The 24,007-nt window shown below is 41.0% G+C and overlaps 1 protein-coding gene across 1 annotated transcript; it reads left to right on the forward strand.

Annotated features, from left to right (window-relative positions):
* Window positions 1–357: 357 nt before the first annotated feature.
* On the forward strand, window positions 358–7,378 carry LOC308370500 (calcium/calmodulin-dependent protein kinase kinase 1-like; the record flags this gene model as incomplete). Its single annotated transcript, XM_080845159.1, has 16 exons — window positions 358–612; window positions 1,258–1,305; window positions 1,414–1,467; window positions 1,665–1,716; window positions 1,903–2,027; window positions 2,425–2,461; window positions 2,653–2,674; window positions 2,799–2,887; window positions 3,180–3,379; window positions 3,673–3,726; window positions 3,968–4,041; window positions 4,620–4,707; window positions 5,186–5,314; window positions 5,844–5,947; window positions 7,051–7,089; window positions 7,264–7,378. The coding sequence occupies 16 exons, from the start codon at window positions 358–360 to the stop codon at window positions 7,376–7,378; spliced, it is 1,485 nt and encodes a 494-aa protein (XP_080701285.1).
* Between the last annotated feature and the right edge of the window lie 16,629 nt (window positions 7,379–24,007).

Genomic DNA, 24,007 nt, shown 5'->3' on the forward strand with positions numbered 1-24,007 from the left:
GCTTATATTTTCCTTCATTCCATTTATGTGTGCAACAATGTGGCAGTTATCATGCAGCTGCATTGAATGCTTTTCTCTGAGGAGTTCAACAGAGAACAACCAAACTTTCCCATAAGGCCTCTGTGTTAATGTGAAAATCTGTGCATCCTAAAAAGATGTTTTGGAGATTTTTGACAGATTTTTTTGACTGAATATCCGAAGTCAATTGTCTTGTTCTACCCACCCCCGTCCCCTCACCCAACACCATCAATGGTTTTGGCATAATGGGAACTCATCTTCCACAAGCAAGAAAATTCCCACAGCACATGTGGCCAGCCCAGTTTCTGCAGTGACCAGACACCCCCACACCCAGCAGCCATGAGTGCTGAAAGTGACATAGAGCTGGACCCTGATGACCAGACTGAGCTGGTCGACATGGTGGCCGACATCAATTTATCCGCCAACCGTGTCACGACACCCAATGGCAACCGTGTGGCGCCAGGGAAAAGGCACCGGCTCACCATGTCGGACAGGAAGCTCTCCCTCCAGGAGCGGAGCACCTTCCAGGCCAGCGGGAGGATGGCGCGCAGGCCCACCATAGAGTCCAAACGAGTGTCTATCTCAGATGGCGAGGTGCGTGGATACAGGAGGATTGATAGGGTAGAGTTGTCTGGGAATTCCCCGCCCCTTCACTGCATTTCATTTGCTCAGTTGGTCTGGCAAACTACTCAACAGCGGTCCACTTCACTCACGTAATTGGACACGCCTTTAACCAATCAGACCAACGATACTATACAACGATAAAACGATCGGTAATAAAGCAAACACATATTTTTTCTGTATGAATTGTTCCAGGGCAAGTTTCTGTTCTGTTTTCAAAGAAAACTTGCCTTATCGAAGTTTTGCGGTGCTTCGGCGGCCACCATGTCCAATGTTTAAAAACTCTCCGTGCAGTAGATTTTGTAACGTACCGGTGGTAAGTTTAAATCCGCCAATGGCGCGCCAGGTAGCCAAAAGCCAGTTTGTGATTGGTCCCAGAGATCCTGAGAATGCTGTAATGAACGGCTGTGCAATCTTTGCCAGACCCACTTCAGAGGCTAAATCAAATTGGCCGGAAGAAGAGGGGCGGGACTTCCCAGACTAAGGGTAGAGTGTTTAAGCCTGACTTTGTGCTTTAGTAGGAGAAAACTGGTGGTGCATAGACATTCTTAAGAGTCCATATGTGTGTCCATCAGGTTAAAAAACATCACAAAACAATATATTTTGGTGTGTTTGCAGGACTGCGTACAACTCAACCAATACAAGCTGAAAGATGAGATTGGAAAGGTGGGTGGACGCTATAAGGCCGTAACAAGTTAATTACTGTGAAAACTCAGCTGTGTTGTGACATATGCAGTTGTGTTGCTGTCGACTGACAATGTCTCCCTTTTACAGGGGTCCTATGGTGTTGTTAAGCTGGCCTACAATCAAGATGATGAACAGTATTATGTAAGACAGTCCTTCCTGTCTAACACCAACACATTTTAGGCTTTTAGGCACATTTTTACTCTTTCTGGCCTCCATGTACTGTTCAATCCAAAGATATTTTAGAAACGGTTTTGCTGTTTGTGAGAGCAGATCATATGTCGAACAGGCAAGAGGCTGTGTAGAACATGACAATTATGCCCCTTTTTGCATTTCCGCAGGCAATGAAAATGGTTTCCAAAAAGAAGCTGATAAAACAGTATGGGTTTCCGCGTGAGTTTACATTATGTGCCCTCGTGCCTCCCAAATCATTATTTGAAGATGTACTGTTCTTTTTGTATTGAAAAAGAGAATCATTTCTGACGTTCATAAATAAACTATTTGTATTATTATTCTGTAATCCTTTCAATAATGTCTCTCCTTGTAAGTCACTGTGGATCTCTGTTTTTCATTTGCCAGGGCGCCCTCCCCCTCGTGGGTCACATGAGAAGCAGCCAAAGGCTTTTGGCCCACTGGACCTACTCTACCAGGAAATCGCCATCCTTAAGAAACTAGACCACCTGAACATCGTGAAATTAGTGGAGGTGAATGATGGGGGGACATGAAGAACGAGGGATAATAGAGCTGGCCATTAAGGCGGACTAAATCCTATCCTAATCCTGTTAAATTAAGTCATAAAATATGATAAATCACATGTCAATGACACATGGGACACAGAACTGTTGACTTACTGGTTTCCTTAATGTACCGTACATTATATCCTACATTAGTTTTATCCTACATGCATCTTGCCCTTCCACCACAACACTGCTTGTGACCTTGTATATATACAATCATAATAATCAGTGTTTTCTCATTCAATACCGTACTGTATTGAGTACCCATTGAGTAATAATTGGTGACATATAAAATGCCAAATTGTATGATTGTTACTATTTTAAAATTGTGAAATATAATTTATTTTTATAATTTATTAAAAAGGTGCTTGATGATCCGGATGAAGACAGTCTGCACATGGGTTAGTTCTTTCTTTCCCCTTAACTACATATTTACTGCATCAGTCAAAATGTCACCTCTAAATAATGCTTAATAATGTTTGGCAGTACAGCCAGACTCAAGTGACACATGGTTGTCTTAACCTCTGACTGTTTAAAAACAGAGAGTACATTTCAGTTGACAATAGTGGCTTTCTGTATTTTCGCTCTGCAGCTTTTGAGTTAGTGAAGCGAGGGTGAGTGTTTTCTTTTCTTCCATTCATCTGTTTATCTGTAAGGAATAAGTATAACACACCTTTATGCTGGCAACTTAAAGGGGGCCCTCTGAACTCCATGTGTGGTTGTGTGTTTGGCCACTAGCCCTGTGATGGAGGTCCCCACGGATATCCCCTTCACTGAGGAGCAGTGTCGCTTCTACTTCAGAGACATCGTCCTCGGCATGGAATACCGTGAGTAGTCCCGCAGGCAGACCCCCCCATTAAGATAAGATGGACAGTGAAATGTACAGATGTTGTGTTTTTTCCCAGCTGACTTTATGTTAAGATGAGCCTGACGACAGATAAGATGAGCCAACCCGACAGTTTGAAGCCCTCTTTATTGGTCTTCTTCAGATCTCTTTTTCTGAGTCTCACTTTCATGACTATTCACTTAATAACGTTGTCTGAATCAACACTGGTTGTGTTTTTATTCCAAAAATAAGGCATTTTTTTTTTGCCTAAATGAGCTTAATCCTCCACTCAGTGCACTACCAGAAGATCATCCACAGGGATATCAAGCCCTCGAACCTGCTCCTTGGGGACGACGGCCACGTCAAGATCGCAGACTTTGGTGTGAGCAACGAGTTTGAGGGGAATGATGCCCTTCTGTCCAGCACAGCAGGGACCCCAGCCTTCATGGCCCCGGAGACTCTCACTGACCACGATCTGAGCTTCAGTGGCAAGGTACAACTGTAACTCTTCTCAAGGGACTTATTGACACAGGGGCAAAGGGGTTCTTCCCACTAAAGAGCGGATACTTTGATTAAGCGAGGAGTATTTATTTTAGCTCATTTTATTCCTCATGAGAGTTGCCTGTGCCATGAAACATTCGGATTAACAGCAACGTTATTGTCAGAGTTTTTCAGTATTTTGTAGTTAACCATGGTGCACTGTAGGTTAATGTGTATATGCTGTATTTCTGCTACATCTCTAAACAGACATTTTTATCTATGACAAATCTGTCATGTGTTGTACAGGCTTTGGATGTGTGGGCGATGGGTGTTACATTATACTGTTTCGCTTTTGGAAAGGTATGTCCCATTCAATGTCCCATATCATGCCTTATCCATTATGTCACAGAGGTGCTGCCACATCACAAAATATATCACAACTTTAAAATGACTACATTTATATTCATAAACATAATATGATAAATAGATTCGCTATCGACCAGTGTAAATGTTTTATCCACCCCTGACTATCTGAATGTCTTTTGCTGTTACACGCGGCTGTCTGACTCGTCTCCCTATGTGTTTCCGTTCTGCCCACCAGTGCCCTTTCGTTGACGAGTATATCCTAGCGCTGCACACCAAGATAAAGAGCAGCCCTGTGGAGTTTCCTGACACGTGAGTAACTGCACACATCTCATTAGAGCTGGCCTGGGGGGGGGGGGTGAGCAGCACGTCCAGACACAGGGCACGGCTGGGCAGCACTTAACACCTCAAGCGCCGCATGGGTAGAGGAGAATCATTGTGTAATTAATACCTCAGTCGCTGCACGGAGAAACATTGTGTAATCAAGTTGTGCTGTGATGCTATGTTATGTTTTATGAAGGAGATTGGTGTTTTGCATATATTTGTTTAATAGTTGCAACGCATGTGAACTTTTCCCCCACATGAGTGTATCTGTTATGATAAAGTATAACAGTTGCCGTTTTCAATTTGCCATAAATCACAACAATTTCTCAGTTATTTTGGTAGAAGAGCTAACAAGGGTAGAGATGGTGAACAACGCTACATTGGTAAACAAAGAATACTTGTTTACTCTATGTACTCCATGTGTTATTCATTGATTTATCCTTGTGTTAAAATTGTCTAGCTGTGTTTTCGTTAAACATTTATTTCATACACTTTGTCTTTGTTTATTCTGTATTGGATCGTATGTCAGTGGTTCTGAGTGGTTTTCATTCTCTTGACATGTTCAGGGCTATCATCAGTGAAGGTTTGCAAGATCTCATCTGTTCCATGTTGACCAAACTTCCCGAAACAAGAATCACCATCCCAGAGATCAAGGTGATGAACAACTAGAAACTAGTAGACAAGCCAGAGACCGCAACATAGTCAACATAAGTTACGGTTAACTCATAATCACATAAAACTGGGCTAATCGTTTCAATGAAAATCACATTTTCAAATAGCAGTCTCTTTACTGAACGCTTTTAAATAAAAAAGAGTGTTTGAAACTATACATTGATATACCTTTTGTTGTCTCCTTTTGCTTTTGGGAGCTAAATGTTACTACAGGCACATCTGTAATGTGTTTTAAGATCAGAGATATAGATGCATATGCAAAGAATATTTGCCTCTTCATTGCCATTATCCAGCTTTTACTTACTCAGTTTCCAGTGCCCACAAAACATATAGTTTTGCCCTATTTTATCTTTCCTAAAAGTATGACACATTAAGCACCATACAATTCAGTGGAATTGATTGAATTTGATCAGCGGTATGACTATCATCTCCTAGCTGTTTGTTCTGCATGTGGACGCAGGTACATCCATGGGTCACGCTCTGTGGCACAGACCCCCTGCCTCTAGAAGAGGAGCACTGCACTGTGGTGGAGGTCACCGAGGAGGAGGTGCAGAACTCAGTCAAACTCATCCCCAGCCTATCCGCTGTGGTAAGCACCAATGGCCAATGACAGTTTGTTCCCTGTGAAAGACCTCAGCAGTCAGGCAATATCAGAAGGTGGATTACATATCTCAGATTTTACAATGTGCTAGGAGCTTGGAATTATAAGGTTCTTTTGGACTATTCTTCGATGTGAAGATGCTCAGATGTTAACTTTTATCCCTCACTTGCACACAATTTCAGTGAAAAAGAAAAATTATCATATTCAGGGTGCTATTGGGTGTTACACTGGAACACTGGATATTGAGATATGTTATTTTATTATGCATTTTTTGTAAATAAAACTTCAGATTTTTTTTGACAGAATATGGTCATGTAAAGTACAGATAATAACACCTGTGATTCTCACTAGCTGCCAGTGCTATTTACCTTGTAGTTTTGTGATTCTTGTCCAAACCCTTGCACATATGCAAGGACCAACTAACTATCTTCACAAAACTAACTAACTTCACAAAAACTCTATACTGTTACTTTAACTCTTGTGGTCTGTGTTGCTGTCGTGGTTTCTGTCGACACAGATTCTGGTGAAGTCTATGCTGAGGAAGCGTTCTTTTGGCAACCCCTTCGACATGCCTGGCAGGAGACAGGGCCGATCTATGTCCGCCCCAGGACTTCTTCTGTCGTAAGTGTTCAGAAATACTTCAGCCAAAAAACTGAACATGAAATACATCTGGATCTTGATGCTAGCTACCTAGTGAAACCATTTTATTCACATAATGGTATATATTTACACTATTTTTCAACTATCCTCTAGCCTGGTATAACCAGTCCCATATTCAGTTTGTGAATAGAGTCTGGCCACATTCCATTGGGGATTTGACAATGGATAGATCTTCTCTAGTTTCTTCATCACAATGGTGGTGGTTAGGTATAGTGTCTGTAGGCCTGGAGAGGTTCACACACTCAAACTGATTTAGTCCCCATTCTGTGGTTGACATTATGTGGTCACAACCTTTGCATGTCATACATCATTGCCTGTCATTTAAAGTGATAGCACCGCAACTTCACATCACCCCTCTCCTAAATGTGACACAAAGTAAATTACAGAAACCAAAGCAACAGCTACAGTACATAGCATAAACGGGCCTTTGCTGGTGGAGGTTCATCAACTCGGAGCACGTGTCGCAGTCTGTCCCGACAGTTTGACCTGATCTTAATGCAGTGAGACGCCAGGCATTGCGGTCATGATATGCTTCCCTCTCGTTCTCTTTTTTGTGATACTTGCTTTGATTTAGTGTGGTCGGCTGTCTGAATCATGGCACTCAGCGAGGCCATTCAATTGGGAAATGGGGACTACTAAGCCTGTGTTTAAAGTCCCATGTGAGTGCAATGTCTGAAAAGTCCTTACCAGTGAACACGATCCCATTGTCAGTCATGAGGGTGTGAGGAACACCATATGTTGTGATGTGTCATTTCAGCTTTTAAATTACTGTGGTGCTTTTCATATCAGGGAGGTAGTCCAACTCAAACTCAAGGAGTCCACAAACACCAAACACATTTTGGCCTGCTGTTCAACTATGTCAGGTGCTGTGACTGAACACAGTAGGGAGCAGCAGTTCCTCTGGTCCTCTGGAAACTCTGGTCTCCTCCCAACTCAGACTTTGTTAGTTTAAGTGAACACATCTCCTTCCTGTCCAAGATGTTAGAATTGTTTCCTAATATGGTTGTTTGTTTGTTTGTCTGTTTCACTATTTATTTATTTGTGTTTTGGTTTATTTTCTACAGGGATATGATCAAGGCAGGCATGAAGACTCCAGCACTAAGGTAAGTGAACTATTTGATGCAAGTTCTTACAACCAATGATATTCTTGGTTGATCTAGGAGGTATTAGGCCGTGCCAATTTCATCAGCACCTCATTGCTCTGATCTTGTTTAGTGTTTAGATTTGTGATGATTTGTGTCATTAAACACTAGCAAACTTGTCAAAACCAAGTGCAGCATAACATTGGAAAGTACATACTTTGCAAGATCTGCAGTACACCCACAGTCTACTCCCATGCTGGCAACAGGTACAGCAGCACTGGAAGCAGGGAGGGAGAGCTGGAGGACGTGACAGAGGATGACGCATTCTTCTGAGATGTCGACACTGTGGACATTCTTGACAGCGAGACGGCACAATTTGACTTGCCTCTCTCCATTGACTTGTTCAACTATGGTCAGATGTTACTCTGAACATTTCCCTTAGCCCTGGGACTCCTCCTTAGCTGCCTGTACCTCTGTTTGGGCATTCATGTCATTTCTACTGGTTCTAGGACGTTGTAGAATCAGTTCATCAAAAGTAGTGTTGGGAATTCTCTTTATTTTTGTAACAGAAAAAGTCAGTAAGGTATAATCCTGGATCTAATGTTTCTGAGGTGTAGACTGTAAATGAAGCGATAAACTACAGGCTTGAAGAAATATCTGATCTGGAAATGGTGGAACTTAGGAGTCTTATTTTCTTGAGAATAATGCAATTATTCACTGGCTTACATGTAATCACAAAGAGGATAGCTTGTGTACGCATAACAACTGTTTACAATGTGCCATATAGACTGTGTCAATAGCTTTATGGTAAATAAGTGTGTAGTATATCAATTGAGCCATATTTACAATATTTGTCTGTATTATTTGACTTGAAATGATTTGACTAAAAAAGTGGTATTGTCAAGATATAAAGATATATGTATTTAATGGGGATGGACAGACACTGTGGTTTCATGGTAGCATACCACTGGTGTCACAGCACTCCTAGAATGTATATATCTGCAAAATTGCGAAAACTGTCTGTGAGGTTCAAGGATCGTTTGTCTTGAATTAACATCCTGAAGATATTGCACCTTGACGTATAGCACTTTATTTTTGTCCTTGTAATCAATCATTCACACAAATGAATTTCACTAATCTGAGGATACTTTTGCGCTGTTTTTCTGTGGGAGTGGCTATATCTGAACTGCTAATCTGGCTTCCATTCCATGTATCCCAACATTCTGAATGACCTGTCACTAATCCAGGAGTTTTCACTCGTGCTCCTGGAGCCCCCTTGCCCCACCTGTCTTCTATCCATTTCCTGCTCCAACCAGGCAGTGTCATTAAAATGCTCTCCTCTAGAGTGCCACAGAGAGTTCCCTCAGGTATTTGGAGCACGGAAAAATTAAAAATATGCAGAGCAGTGGGGTCAAGTGCAAGACTGAGAACAGCAGAACCGTTCGCTTCTGCTTGTAATGAATATGTGGTGATATGTCTGCCAAATTGAGTTAAACATATGTCACTGTAGATTGTGAAATAAAAATAAATAAGATGTGAGTAAGATGTTTTTCATTTCTCTGCCAGCCTTAAAGAGATTGATCTCTGAACAGCATATAACCAAACCATCTGATCTGTCATGAAAAGGTCTCATACAGGAAGACTTTGGCTCACTCATGTGGCTGCAGTGAGGACTGACGGGTGACATCATATGGATGCATACAGTACTGTATATTGTCTGACCTCACTGATTGAGTATTGAGGACATGGAATTGCAAATGTACTTTTTTAGCAGCCTGCTGAATATGTGGACCTAAGACCAAGACAGTATGACATATAATTAGTTAATAAATGAAGAAAACATGTTATAATGTTAAGTGAAGTCCAATTACTTAATTACATAAGTGGTGTAAATATACATGAATGGTAAACTTTTTGGGATGCATAAAATTGTATTTATTGTACAATGTTTGTGGTTATTTGTGTGATGTGTGCATCCTTTTTTATCTTCCTCCTCCCTCTGTTTCTCTTATCTATTTTTCTCCATGTAGGAAACACTTCCTCATTTCAATCTCTTACTGGTTCTGTTTCTTCTCTGCCAGCTCCTCCTTCTCTCTCTTTTTCTTTTCTGCCAGCTCTTCCTTCTCTCTCTCTTTATATTCCATCAGTGCCTTCTCCAATCTCTTATTTTCCGCTTTTGCCCTCTTCTTCTGTAATTCCAACTTTCTCTTGTCCTCACAGGCCGCTCTCCTCATCGCCTCTTTGAGATGCTTTTCTTCCTCTTCAAGTTGCCTTTTCTCCTGTTTCTCATAAGCCTTCCGCTCGCTCTCCAGGAACTTCACCATCTGTCCTCCTTTCTCTTCCTCCTCCTTCAGCAGCTTAGAACATTCATGCAAATCTCTTTGGCGTTGAGCTCTCTTTCTGTCTATCGATGTATCTAATGTTCTGCTGTTTATTTTGATTTCCTTCTCCTCAAATAGGAGGTATTGTATGATGTACTCCCTCTGCTCTGGTGTCATGTTTTTCCCCATTTTATTTTTAAATAAGCCTTTCGTCTCTCCAGGTCCTCCTGCAGGTACATCACTTCCTCCATCTCCACACGTTTCAGCTCATCCAAATGGTGTTGGGTGGCCATTTTAATCGCTCTGAGATACTCAGTACTGCTTAGTTGTGCAGTTTCTCCCTTGACAATGTCTTCTTCTGACAAACAGATCTGAGGACAAAGATAATCAGATATCAAAAGCAGACAGACCTATGTATGACATACTTAAGCAAATGCATATTTATCTGATTACAAGAATGTGGTAAACATTTGTTTGTCTAGCACTAACCTGCATTTTCTTTAAAGGCTCCTTCCCCACACATGTATGGCATTTCAGCTCCAGTCTTGAGGGTGTTCGGGCACACTAGGATGGTGAGGGGGCCGTGACCTTAGTGTTCCACAGGGACATCATCCTCCACCTGCACATTGTGTACAAGTAATAGTAAACACCACTGGGCAAAGTGAAACATAAATGCTGTAGTGTCCAATTGTCATACTCATTTAAAGAAGAATGGAAAAGATTGACTTACCTGATGGGGTTGAGGAGATGGGTGAATGACCAAGAGAAGAACTCATCTTCACGTAAAACCTAAGGAGAAAATGTGATTTATTTTGTTAAGGGTAAGGGTTAATGGTCTGTCTCACTGCTGTGGTCTCCAGTCAAAAGACACATAATGCATCCAATGGTATGTCTACCACTGAGGGAGAATGATACCCTACCCGTGGTTATAAAAATTCAAAAAGAATGGTGAATTAATTGTAAAATATAAACATTAATTATGAATACATGAATATGGCATCTTCATGTATCCGTTTTCTTTCCCTGCAGACAGTGATGGTAAAATGTGAATCAGTCGATGGTGTAACATTAGGATATACAGATTTAAAAGACCTCAATTCAACGGTGTTAGTCGTTGCCACGATGGGAGGCAGAAACCAAGAAATCATCTTATCCACTGTGTGTTTACTGAGGGTAAAAGCGATGGGCTGAAGTGACTGAGAAATAGACTCTCCTGTATCGCTCAATTGCAAGCAGCAAGTCTGCTTGCCTTCCCACATAGATCTGGGCTGTATATTCTTTAATAGCAGAATGTTAAAGCTTAAATTTACATGTTTTTATTCCATACACCAATGGACACCATATCACTTGCACATCAGTACTCCTCTTGGTTACTTGAATAATTCTGCAGGCAAAACATTTTTACAAGTGCAACTTCCCTGGAGCAACACTTATTGATGTAGCCTGGCGAGTTCCACCTGTTATTTTATAAATAACAGCTATACAGTAAAATGTCTGTTGATTTTTGTACTAAAGTTGGCTTATGAAGTCTGGCAATTCAAATAAAGCAACAATATGAACTATTGCCTGACCTTCCAGAAGTTTCTAAGGACATCTTGGCAGAAACTCTTCAATCTCTAGGGATAGAGACCCATGATGACTTTCAGTTTGTTAAGGAAGAAGATTTGTTGTCAGCCTTGTGTAACCAGGTAGCTTTAGGACCCAGGACCTTTTTAGGTAGCCCATGGCTGACGTGATTCCCTTTAGCGTTAGGACCCAGGAGTTTTAGGCAGCCCTTGGCTGACGAGCTATTTCCTATATGAGGCCCGCGTTAGTTCAAGTTGGCGTTTTGAAGCTCCTCAGATGAAGCAGGGAGCGATGACTGGGAGAGGAAGAATTACGAGTGCTTCCGGGAGAGCGAAAGAACCGCCAGATCCACTGGATTTGGCATTTGGCCCATTGGGGTGCGATCATGGATTAAGTAATGAATATACAAGTAATGACTTGGAGGAATTGTTAGAGAATGATGATCTAAGTATAAGTAGAAACGAAAATAATTCAGATGAGTGGAAAATGGTTGGAAATGGATCAAAGAAAAGGAAGGGAATTGATAAACAGGAAGAAGCGAAAAGAGTGAGAACGGATGTGAAAGTTGTGATAAGGTTTCAAACCCCATGCACACTAAACCCATTGAAAGTCAGTGAAGCTATATATAAGTTAGTAGGTGAAGTTCGCGCCGTCAGAACGCTAAGAGACGGCAACCTGTTGGTAGTTTGTCAAGATCGGGATCAAAGAATGGGATTGATGCAACTTAAAACTTTACTGGGGAAAAGTGTCAAAGCCCAAGATTGGGAAGAAAGAGGTAAAACAATGGTAGTGATTACTGGTGTAACAACCGACTTGTCGGAAGATGCAGTACCGGTTCTTCCAACACGCACACTACGCACGTTGCGTAGGGCCCCGCAAATTTATTATTTATAATAAAGGCCCCGTGAGAAAAAAAAAACGTGACAACGTAACTGTCCGTCGCGGACGTCAGATAGCTACCCATGCGCATCATTAGTGTGTAGAAAGATGAAGCGGAGCTATCCCTCTGGGAATGAAAAAAGGAAGGGGAAGGAACTTGAAAATGAACTGCGGGAGCAGCAGTCAGGTAAAGCCTCCTGGTGGGAGAGAGGGAGGGACAGTCCGTGTTAGACCTACATCAACAGGGCGGTGAGCCCTTGGGGATCCCCGGTCTCTGTGTGCGTCTTGCTAGCTTCTATAATTTTAGTTGTAGCCTTGTATAGTTACAACTGCACTTAACAAAATGGAAACTTTGGAAAGTAATGGATACATATTGACTAAGATTGAAGTTTGTTTGCTTGGATAGCCCACAGGCAAATATAGACGCAGATACGATTTATTCTTGGTGAATTAATAAAACTCGTGAAATATTATGACAATGGTGCTAAATAATAAACACTTATTAATAGAGTGAGATCATACCGAGAAATATCAAACTGTTGCTTGAAGTATTGGTTTGATGTTTCGAGGTTAGTACGTTGTTTATTATGGCATTTTACTCTCCTTTCATTTTATAAAGACACGGTCATTGTAAATCGAAAACATGTCGTTTTGTTAAGCTCAAGTCTTCTCACGACTAAATTTGTTTGCCTAGCAACCACTTCAACAGAAAACGGACAATATGGATCTGCTAAATAAAATGGTTTTAATTCCAACACAAGTGATTCAGAGTTTGTAGTCTTTCTATAACAACATTTTGGGGGTTCAGTTAGGAGGGCCCCTTGGCAGAATTTTGCCTAGGGCCCCATGGAGGTCTGAACCGGCTCTGGGTATCGGAACATAGCGCAGGTGTCTGCAAGAGACCATCAAAAACAAGCTTAATGTTGGCGCAAGCGTGCTTTGATGCGCTACGGGGATTCCACACTGAACCAGAGGGAGCGCAAAGCTTGAAAGTTCCGTAGTTGGACTGGGCTACTCCACGAGGTAGATTGAACGGTAGATTGTGTATGCTGGGAAGACAACCAGAAGCGTATGCGGGGAAGACAACCAGAAGACTTATTACAACAGAAAAACTTATTTGTGGTTTCAAACATCACACTGAAGCCAAGGTAAAGTACAAAATCAATCTAAGCAGTCGTTTTAAACTCATTCTTGTATAGTTAGTTGAACATTGCATGACCAGCTAGCATTAATCAGCTGGTTAGCTAGCAACTGGAAACTTTAATACAAGCTAACTTAAACCAACATTTTATATTATATATTTATATATATTATATTATACTTGATTCACGTTGATTCAATTTGTTGTAGCTAAATTATTGCAGAACTGCTTGTTTTGTAGGCTAGCTGAAAACTACGAATGCCATAGCTTGCAATGTCATGCTAACTTATGCTAGCTTGTAAGATTAACTAGCTACAATCTAAATTAGATCACTATTTGTAAACGAAGTCAGACCACTTTTTTATTTTCAATTGTTTTATTTCAATGACATCATTTAGTAAAACTTAGCTTAATAACATTTCAAGGGGATAAGGTAAATGAGTCTCCTGTAAATGTTGCTCCTTGTCTCTTAATTTGGGACATTGGCTACTTGTCTCAGCCCAGGTTGAAATGCTGCATAGAAAAAAGAAACTTTAGGCTTTTTTATATCTGTTTTATTTCTGTGTAGAGATATAAGCTATTTGGAACTTGCCTCACCAGCCTTAATTTAACACTAGTTAAATTATTTTTCTGCAGGTGTTTTACCCTGTCCTTCAATGCAATGCAAAGAGTGTAAATTCACTCACGCTGATGTGCAGACCCTGCTGAAACATTATCGGCTTCGACACGCAGGGGGTCATCAAGGGAAGGGAAATTGGCCTTGTCTATATCCTGATTGCGTTTTACCTTCCGGACATCAGGTACTCTAAAATCACACCTTTCACGTTACCATAAAAAAAAACAAGCTATTCAGACCACAACCACATTCAGTTGTGAACATTGTACATTCCAAGATGTTTGTAGTGTAACTGCATTTTTTAGCCATCTTGGAGGACATTTAAGGAGTGGTGAACTTGTAACATGCCCATTTGTTGGCTGTGGTTATAAAACAAATAAGGTTGCCAATTTTGCCACTCACCGAAGTAGAAAACACAAAAATCATACTGCAAAAGACATCAAATCAGCAGTCTCTACTATAGGTTCAACAGATGATGTTGACTTAAGCAATAAGCCCCAAGAGGCCGTGCTTTGCGCTGATTTTAGAACAGGTAAGGGAGTTGTTAGGCACGACGCGAAGCGGAGTGCCGTTAAACCCCCTTACCTGTTCTAAAATCAGCGCAAAGCACGGACTCGCGGGGCTAATTGCTTTTCTAAACCTGTTACTACACATATTTGATATGGTTTCATAAATAAAGACAATTCAATTTAAGAAACAATAGTTTAATGATAAACCGTCATTCTTCCGCCACTAAAAATTATAGTTCCTAAATAAATTGTTGCCACGCAACCCTTGAAGCAACGCAACAGCCAGATGGAACACTGGGTATGAAATGCGCTATATGAATGCCTTGCCATTCGCTGCGCAGTAATATGGAATGTAATCAGGTCAAACTGTAAGGTAATGCTGGATTTTACAAAGGCTTTTAGCCAATCACAATCAAGGATTTGAACAATCAGGTTTAGAAACAGAATTTAGACATGGTAGTGACAGTGATTGTGGTGATGAGGGAGAAGGGTCCTCTCCTTCTGCTGCTCAGAATCCAGAGACGGGTCAATCATTGTGTGAGGGTGAGAAGGGGAACTACCGTTTCAAGTTGCATCAAGCTGGGATGCCTGAAGTGAGTGTCAATCGTAAAAGACAAGCTGAAGATGGTTAGGTCAAATTCAGCCTGAAGAAATCTAGAAGAGCAGAGGTCAACTTCCTCCCTGACCACCCTGAGGGCCAAACAGATGACACACTTGAGGAAGACCGATTGGAAATGATTAACGAGACTCAGAAGAAAAACTTAAATTCTACTCTCATCCGACAAAAGATGCACACTACATTTTTTCTGCGCCGTAGAGAAGTAGTTGAGGTACAGCCTCTTGTCAAGGAAATCAAAGAACAATGGCCAGCATGGTTTCTTACAGATGAGGTTGGTGTTACATACAGTAGTGTTGGTTTGAAGGCTGGTGTGCTGGTTGTGTATTTAATCACAATTGTTCCACTGTTTGCACAGATTTGCAGTGAGTTTCATCGCATTACAAAAATCGATCTGATGGGCACATTCCTGTCGTCATTGGAGAAGTACACCCCTGCTCTGCTGAAGCTTTACCGAAGTAAGAAGGAGTCTGAGTTTAAGGCACTGCTTGATCCTCTGGATCAGGGTTTCCCAAACTGTGGTGCGCGCACCCCCTAGAGTTGCCTCTAGGGGGTGCGCGAGAGTAAAGTTGTAATGGTGGTCTACTGGTGTAATAATTGATGTGGGATTTTTCACAAAACAGACATGAATTCTAAAAATTCCTGTTGTAAGATTTATACATTTTTTAATTAAAAACGTACAATTTAATAAATAAATGCATTTCAGCTCCTGCCGCCAATGTGTCTTTTACGTAGGGCTACACACTAGTGTTATGTCTCCATGACAACTAGCTAGCCGAGCTTGTACAGCTAACCAACGTTAGCTAACAGCTAATTTCATTCATTCAATTACAATAACATTAATGCAATTATGCTTAATTGGCGGAAATCGGGGAAACGTTCAGAAAGGACATCTGAACCTATCGGTGATAACAGAGGAGACGGACAGAGAGACAGGGTGGCCGCGGGTCATTAAAAAGTCTTAAAAAGTCGTAAATCAATTTTCATCAAAATAAGGCCTTAAAAAGTATTAAATTGTCTTAAAATCAGATTGCATTGGTCTTAAATATTTTTGTGCCATGTCAGTGCGAAAATGCAGGCAATCTGCTCTGCCAGGTCAAATATTTTTTTCCGGTAGCCGGTGCGCTGCGTTGTCTATCCCTCTGTTCCGTTTTCCCTACCTACCGTACCTACCATCCTTAGTGTGAGTATGTAGGGTGTTCCGTTTTCCGATTTCCCATTTCCGCGTCGAAAAGAAGTATACCCAAAGGACCCGTATCTGTACTCATAACGGTCAAAACGCTGAGTGTGGAAGCAAGGTACACTGTCCATTCTCAACGGCCGCCATCTTGTCAACGTAGCGGAAGAGGCGGACCCAGGCAGAGCCGCTCAGCTCGAAAAAGACGAACGCGGGGCTTGTCGCGATCGTAATTTCCGGTAAGTGCACCACGGAGTATTAGATTTGGAGCAGCACTCACCTGCTGAGAATCTGCGTACCTAGTGAGTGTGTACTGTGTACTGCGTATAAGTATAGGTACGGTAGGTACGGTAGGTAGGGAAAATGGAACAGAGTCTATGTATGTGATACAAATATTTTAATGCAGTTGACGCAACTTTGTTTACTTCCGGTGTGACACTAGCGGCGCGTGCCTGCAGTCAGGTAGGCAAGAGCGACCGAAGCAGTAGTGAAAGGTGGAGAGAGCTGAGGGATTGTTTGGTTTCTGTTTAAGAGGCCAAATGACGGGACAATCGACAAATCTAAAGTTGTATGTAGCATTTGTCAAGCTGAAGTTAGCTGTCACAGAAGCAACTCGTCTTTAAGTTATCACCTTAATGCAAAGCACCTGACGGAAAGCAACCCCAGGTTAGATGATTGCCAACCCACACTCCACGACGTTTCTAGGAAAATAACTAGACCAAGTTTAAGTTATCAACGCTGTATCAGTTTGGGTTGGTGGTGACTGTCTGTTCTTCAACATAGGTGAAGACGGTGGGCTGACTGAGGTGTTCCTAATTGCTTCAGTGGATAATTGTTACGATTTACCGTCGAGTGGCAGCATTGTGTTTCGCATATTACTTGCTTGACGGCGAGAGAGCACGAAAAAAATACCATTAAACAACAGTGTCTAAAATACACGCTGTCTGAGGTGATTACTCGTAAATGTATAGGATTCGACCGACGCATTAGTGCTGTTTTTGTGCGTTATCATTGGAGTGGTTATGCTTTTCTGTGGACAGCTACCAACTCAAACGACTGCCCAGGAATGATTGGTGCTATTTATGTTGATTATAGATTGCAGCCACAGATTTAATTCATTATTTAAATTATTTTAATCATTATATTGACCTATTTGAACCTATTTGTTTGCATGTCTGAAGCATCACCTATTTTAATTAGGCCTAGCTGAGTGGTCTTGTTTGCATGTTCCATCACTTGTTTTGAGTACATGCTATCTTTTGGGTCTTTTCTGGTTCTGTTTGCTGTGCACAAATAGGATAGGCCTACTGCAATTAAGTTATCTGTGTGTATTTATGTTGTTTTCTGGTGCACAATACAATTTTGATGCTATATCTAGAGTTAGATTTTTCTTTTATTTATTTATAGGCTTCCACCTGTGGCAGGTGCTGATGTTGCTTTTTCTCACACATAACAATCGCTTATTAATTACAATGAATGGATTATAGATTCAATTAGCCTAATGGAATATAGATTCGCTAAAATAAGCGGGGTGTCTGTTGGGCCCTGACCTCTTACAAATACGAAAAGTTGGGCCTCGGAGTTCTAGTCCTGTCAGTGCTATTTCCACACGCTACACCACGCCCGCTAGCAATGTATTCATTTTACCTTACAACGAACAGTTTATGGAAATTAAACGGAGGTCACTTAAACATATTTATCACAGTGTGAGACAGCAAAAAAAAAAAAAAAAAACGTTTTGCAGTTACGTTACGTTCTAATATGTGACCGTTAGCACACCATTCATTCAACTCCATTGGTAGCTAACGTTACCACTTATTAGCCAGCTGTGCTATAATCTGCAGTTGCTCTGATTTTGGGAGGTGGTCTACCTGTTGCTTTGATCGCTAACTTGCCACTGTAACTCAATCCCTGGAATGCTTTGAGTAGTAAAACACGAACAATGGCCTATGTTTCCATTGTACACTTTATTCGCAAATGTTATTTTCTTGCTGTCGTTCAAATGATCGGAACTTGTTAGGGCTGAATCTCGTAGCCTAGACTTGAGGGGATAACCCCACCCCTCGGATTGCGCCGTAGCCAGGGCTCCTGTTTATTGGTTTATCATCGTAGCCAGGGCTCCAGCCAGATTTGGGCGTTTTTTAATTTATTTACTTGATTTTATAAGCATTTGTTTATGGGACCTAAATGCTCTGAAATGAACCAATGAATGGTGACAAAAAAAATGCAGAAACCCAGAAAATCCAAAGCAATTCACATACTTTTTACTTGACTGTAAACATCTAACAGCTAACGTTACCACTTATTAGCCAGCTGTGCTATAATCTGCAGTTGCTCTGATTTTGGGAGGTGGTCTACCTGTTGCTTTGATCGCTAACTTGCCACTGTAACTCAATCCCTGGAATGCTTTGAGTAGTAAAACACGAACAATGGCCTATGTTTCCATTGTACACTTTATTCGCAAATGTTATTTTCTTGCTGTCGTTCAAATGATCGGAACTTGTTAGGGCTGAATCTCGTAGCCTAGACTTGAGGGGATAACCCCACCCCTCGGATTGCGCCGTAGCCAGGGCTCCTGTTTATTGGTTTATCATCGTAGCCAGGGCTCCAGCCAGATTTGGGCGTTTTTTAATTTATTTACTTGATTTTATAAGCATTTGTTTATGGGACCTAAATGCTCTGAAATGAACCAATGAATGGTGACAAAAAAAATGCAGAAACCCAGAAAATCCAAAGCAATTCACATACTTTTTACTTGACTGTAAACATCTAACAGCTAACGTTACCACTTATTAGCCAGCTGTGCTATAATCTGCAGTTGCTCTGATTTTGGGAGGTGGTCTACCTGTTGCTTTGATCGCTAACTTGCCACTGTAACTCAATCCCTGGAATGCTTTGAGTAGTAAAACACGAACAATGGCCTATGTTTCCATTGTACACTTTATTCGCAAATGTTATTTTCTTGCTGTCGTTCAAATGATCGGAACTTGTTAGGGCTGAATCTCGTAGCCTAGACTTGAGGGGATAACCCCACCCCTCGGATTGCGCCGTAGCCAGGGCTCCTGTTTATTGGTTTATCATCGTAGCCAGGGCTCCAGCCAGATTTGGGCGTTTTTTAATTTATTTACTTGATTTTATAAGCATTTGTTTATGGGACCTAAATGCTCTGAAAATTGAGGACTGATGACATTTTTGTTATCTTTTCGCATTACACACATTTAGCTGGTGTTTTTTAAACTCAACCGGTTATTATCAGACATCAGTGTGTTTACTTGGAAAGATTACTGTATATTTCCACTTTTGATTTGTTTTTCCATCGTAAGTTTTGGTCTTAAATTTCATTTAGAAGTGGTATTAAAAAGTCTTAAAAAGTCTTAAATTGAATTTGTTTATACCTGTAGACACCCTGGAGAGAGAGTGAGGAATCGGAGGCGAGAGAAACGGAGAGGTGCGTTCGGGAGAGACCGGGAGAAGAAATCGAGCGGGAGTCAGAGAAAAATGAGACGGAGAAGACCGAAAAGGAGGAGGGGAAAGAAAAGACAAATCGGGAACACATAGGCCAAACACGGAGTCTAGGTGGGAAAAGAGGAAACGAGAGTGAGCACCAGACAGGGAAAAAAAAGAGGAAATATGATGACAATTATCTGGGTTTGGGCTTCACTTGGATCGGTAATGCAGAATGCCCAGAACCACAGTGCGTGGTGTGTAGTAAGGTTTTGGCTAATAGCTGTCTGAAGCCCTCTTACTTACGATGCCAGAATACCCGGTCCTGGCAAAGCAAGCCTTGAGGGTTTTGATGCCCTTCGCCACAACTTATCTGTGTGAGGCTGGCTTCTCTGCTCTGACAGCCGTGAAAACTAAGTATCGACAAAGACTGGTCGCTGTTGAAAAGGATCTGCGGCTAAAACTCTCTTCAATTGCGCCAAACATCGCAGAGCTTTGTGGAGAGATGCAGGCAGGCCCATCCGTCGCATTAATAGCCTATACGTAAGTATGTGGCCAAATGTTATTGTTAATTTTTGCTACTTGGTTATTGGAAATGCTCACATCTTTCACTCTCTCCCCCTCCCTCCCTCTCTCTCACATCTCTCACTCTCTCCCCCTTCCTCTCTCTCTTGCTGCAGGCTGAGGCACCTGACGTGAAAATGCAAAAAAAAAAAAAAAACCCAAATGGACTCCTCCTTTTTTATCAATAACAGCCGTGATGTTTAACTTTTTGTTACGTGATCCAGAAGAATGTAACCGCTGTGTAGATTCAGTGTAAATTACATGTGTTGCAATCTGCCTCTGAGCGTGCGTGTGTCCTCACCATCCGTATTGCTCTTTAACATATTTTAAATGTAGCATATAAAATTGTGTTACTGAAATGTATTAATGTATGTCATATTTTGTCACACCTGTTGTTCGTGTGCTTTGTTCCGATTCAATAATTAATATGATAAAATGTTGCAGTTGGCCCTTTGTTGGGTTTGTGTTTACACAGCAACATTCAACAGCTGATTAAATCTTTTAAACAAACCCCACGCGCTAGCAAACTGTTCTCTTATTGGTCCGATTTTAATGCAGCTATAAAAAGATGCTGTTTCTTTTTTTTTTTTAAGGTGTGTGGGGGGGGGGGGGGGGGGGGGGGGGGGTGTGCGTGAACCTGATCGAGATGTAGAAGGGGATGCGTGGCCTAAAAAGTTTGGGAACCGCTGCTCTGGATGAACAGGTAATTTGCACATTGAAGTCATATGATGATATTTTTAAACTTTCACTTACTGTATTTGGCTCATGCAAGTTAGTCTGGTTATCAATCTCTCACTTCAGTCCACTTTGTGCAAAGAGTCTGACGACTCTTGATAGGCATAGGCTTACTTTATTGTGGGTTGTCACTTTGTTCAAACTTAGGTATGGCCAAAATAGTTGGAACCCCTGAAATATTTGCAGAAAATGCACCATTTCTCCCAGAAAATTACTGCAATTAGAAATGTTTTTATATACAAAGTTTTTTTGTTTTCTGCATTAATTGGTCACTAAATCTGATCTGATCATCCTGAAATTCATCATTGTAACTGAACACAATGTGCTGAATCTAATATAACACATGAAAGAATTGTATCATGTTATTGAACAAGGTTTGTCAACCTTCCAAACCATTCATACCAGACACCCTAAGAATATGGCTGAACTGAAATACAAATAGACAAAAACACCACATGAACATCCTCCCAGGGTTGTGCAAATCTGATTAAAAGTTATCAGGAGCCTTGAGGCCAGAGGAGGGTTAACATGGGATTGATCTGAAGGGTTCACTTTCCTTTTCTTCATGAACTTTTTTTTTTACAATTTGTGGATGTTTTCAGTAACGACATGAAATGATTATTTATTTAGTTTTTTTTTACTAGCTTCAACACATTATGTTAAGTTATGGTGAGTTACAGGAAGATCAGATAACCAATGAATGGTGACAAAAAAAATGCAGAAACCCAGAAAATCCAAAGCAATTCACATACTTTTTACTTGACTGTAAACATGTTCATTTCCTGTAAATATATTGAATGTACACAAAAGTACAGTATGTCATGTGTCATGTAATTTTACACAGAACTCTAAAATGGGCCAGACACATGTATTGGTTTGTGCAGCCTTTGGAAAAGATAACTGCATCTTATCACTTCATATAAGAATCAACATGCTTCTTATACCTCAACTGGAATTTTGAACCCCTCTTCTTTTGCAAACTGCTCCAGTTCTCTCATATTGGAAGGGTGCCTTATTTCAACAGCAGTTTTGGGATCTTTACACAGGTGTTCAATTGGATTTAGACTAATTTCTTGCCACTTCAGAACTCAAATGTTTCACTGCATGAAATGTGGGATTTACGACAGTCTCCGACCCTGTGTATTGCCGTAGAAGCCCACATTGGTGTGAAAGCCCCCCCACCCCTTCCCCTTGGCCAGGCCTAGGTTTTGTTATGTTAATTTAATTGACCTGGATTGAACACAACACCACCCCCCCCTCCCCCCCCCCCGTCACTGCTTCACTGATTTAAAAAACCTGAAAGTCACAGGTTCGATCCCCACTAGTGGCAACCATGGCCCAAGTTGCTTAACGACTGTTAACGACTCTTAATGACTGTTATCAGAGTAAGCCTGACTCTGTATAATTACATGCCAGAAACGAATCTCAAGAACATTTAGGTGAAATAATAATATATAAGTTAGGAACATTACACATAGCCTAAGTTAAAACTTTTAAACACATACCACCATAAACATGTGAGATAATTCGACAAGAGACATTGAAAGACAGCTAACTCACTGCTTTGTCAAATAAGAGAGATCAACTATATATATCTGGAAACCACTTACAGATTCCGATTAGCTAAATTTGCGTCTGGATGGAAAGGTGTTATCTTTCCCCATCCCACCCAGAAGGCAGGCGATTTTTTTTTTAATCAGTTCTCACCACACAACGACGTCGCATCTTTGCTCCTTGAAAGTCCAGTGGTGTAGTCCAGTATATACGCAGCAGAGGTGGAAAGAGTACTGACAAATTGTAATTGAGTAAAAGTATCTTTACTTTGCTTAAATTGTACTCAGAGTAAAAGTAAAATTACCCATCTCAAAATGTACTTGAGTAAAAGTACAAAATTACTTCATTTAAAATGTAATTTGAGTAAAAGTTACTTAGTTACTTTCAGTTATTTAATGCAAAAAAGTCATGAATCAAATGAATCAAATCATTCAAGTCATGAATCAAATTCAGCACAAGTTGTTTTAATCAATTTTGAGGAGTATTTAAGTGCACATCCACACTCACAAAAGATCAGCTGGGCTCAGGAACTTACTTCCTCACCGCACAAGGACAGTTGCAACCTGTACCATACAGTGCAAACAATGTTGAGTCCTTTTGTCCAACGGACAACACTATGGTAAGAAGAAAGACATTTGAACTACAAACAAAGTATTCAAAAACAAAATGCACACAAAATTAAGTGCCCACAAGATACCACAAATCAAACTAAAATGTAACAGGATCCCATTATTCACAATAAAATGCCACAGGATCCCACAACTCAAAATAAAACAGAATGCTCACAGGATCCAACTATTCAAAATACAGCTTTTAACAATAACATGCCCACAGGATCCCACAAATCTGCCCACAATCTACAACTTTAGACCGGAAAAGTTCTTGTTCATTTTCAGCAGCAGCTGATTTTCGAAGTTTTTTGCTGTAAGTCTTGCTCTCTTTGCTGTGAAGAGCAACCCAGAGATCAGCAACCCGGAGATGTAAGAGACAAAAATAAATGCGCTAACTTACCACAACGTGCTTTCGTAAGTTGGATGTTGAGGTTTTAAATGCCGAGAGCTCCGTTTTGACGGGCAGGCACATTTGCACTGCATAATGACGTTGTTGCCATTTGTGCGTTTGTAAACAAATAATCCTTCCAACTTTGGCCAAGGGTTTTTCTGGCTTTCGTCTCCAGAACGTGTAGTGTTGTTATCCTCTTCGGACCTTTCCTCCACCATGGTTTCGAGTCGACGTCTTGGTTACGACGCACAGTACTAGATGCACCAGATCGTGATGATGGGAAAAGGGCGCGCGTAGGGCAAGACCACGCTTTTCAAAGGCAAGGAAGGCCACGACTGTCAGTTCCGGGACACATGAATTTCCGCCCGCATTTAATTTTTCACCCTCAATATTTTTTACTCAGTAACGTGAGGGGATTCAAATGTAACGAAGTAAAACTACTTAGGTCAAAATTTACTCGAGTAAAAGTAAAAATTACACATTTCAAAAACTACTCAGAAAATTACAAATTACTCATAAAAAGTACTCAATTACAGTAACGTGAGTAAATGTAATTCGTTACTTTCCACCCCTGATACGCAGGTATACGGAATATACCCACTTATTTTTCAGTCAGCATTGGGTATACCCACTTCTCAAAACAGGGTGTTTATCCTGTGCTGTATGAATAAATAAAGAGTACCCACTTCTCCAGGGACAACTACACCACTATGAATGTCGATATGTAATGGTATGGTGTTATTGAAACTTACTATGTGTAAAAAAGACTAGAAATTTAACATTATTTCAGGTAGGCGCATACCTACGTGACAATA

The sequence above is a fragment of the Sprattus sprattus genome (assembly GCF_963457725.1).
Source record: "Sprattus sprattus genome assembly, chromosome: 9".
NCBI lineage: Eukaryota > Metazoa > Chordata > Actinopteri > Clupeiformes > Clupeidae > Sprattus > Sprattus sprattus.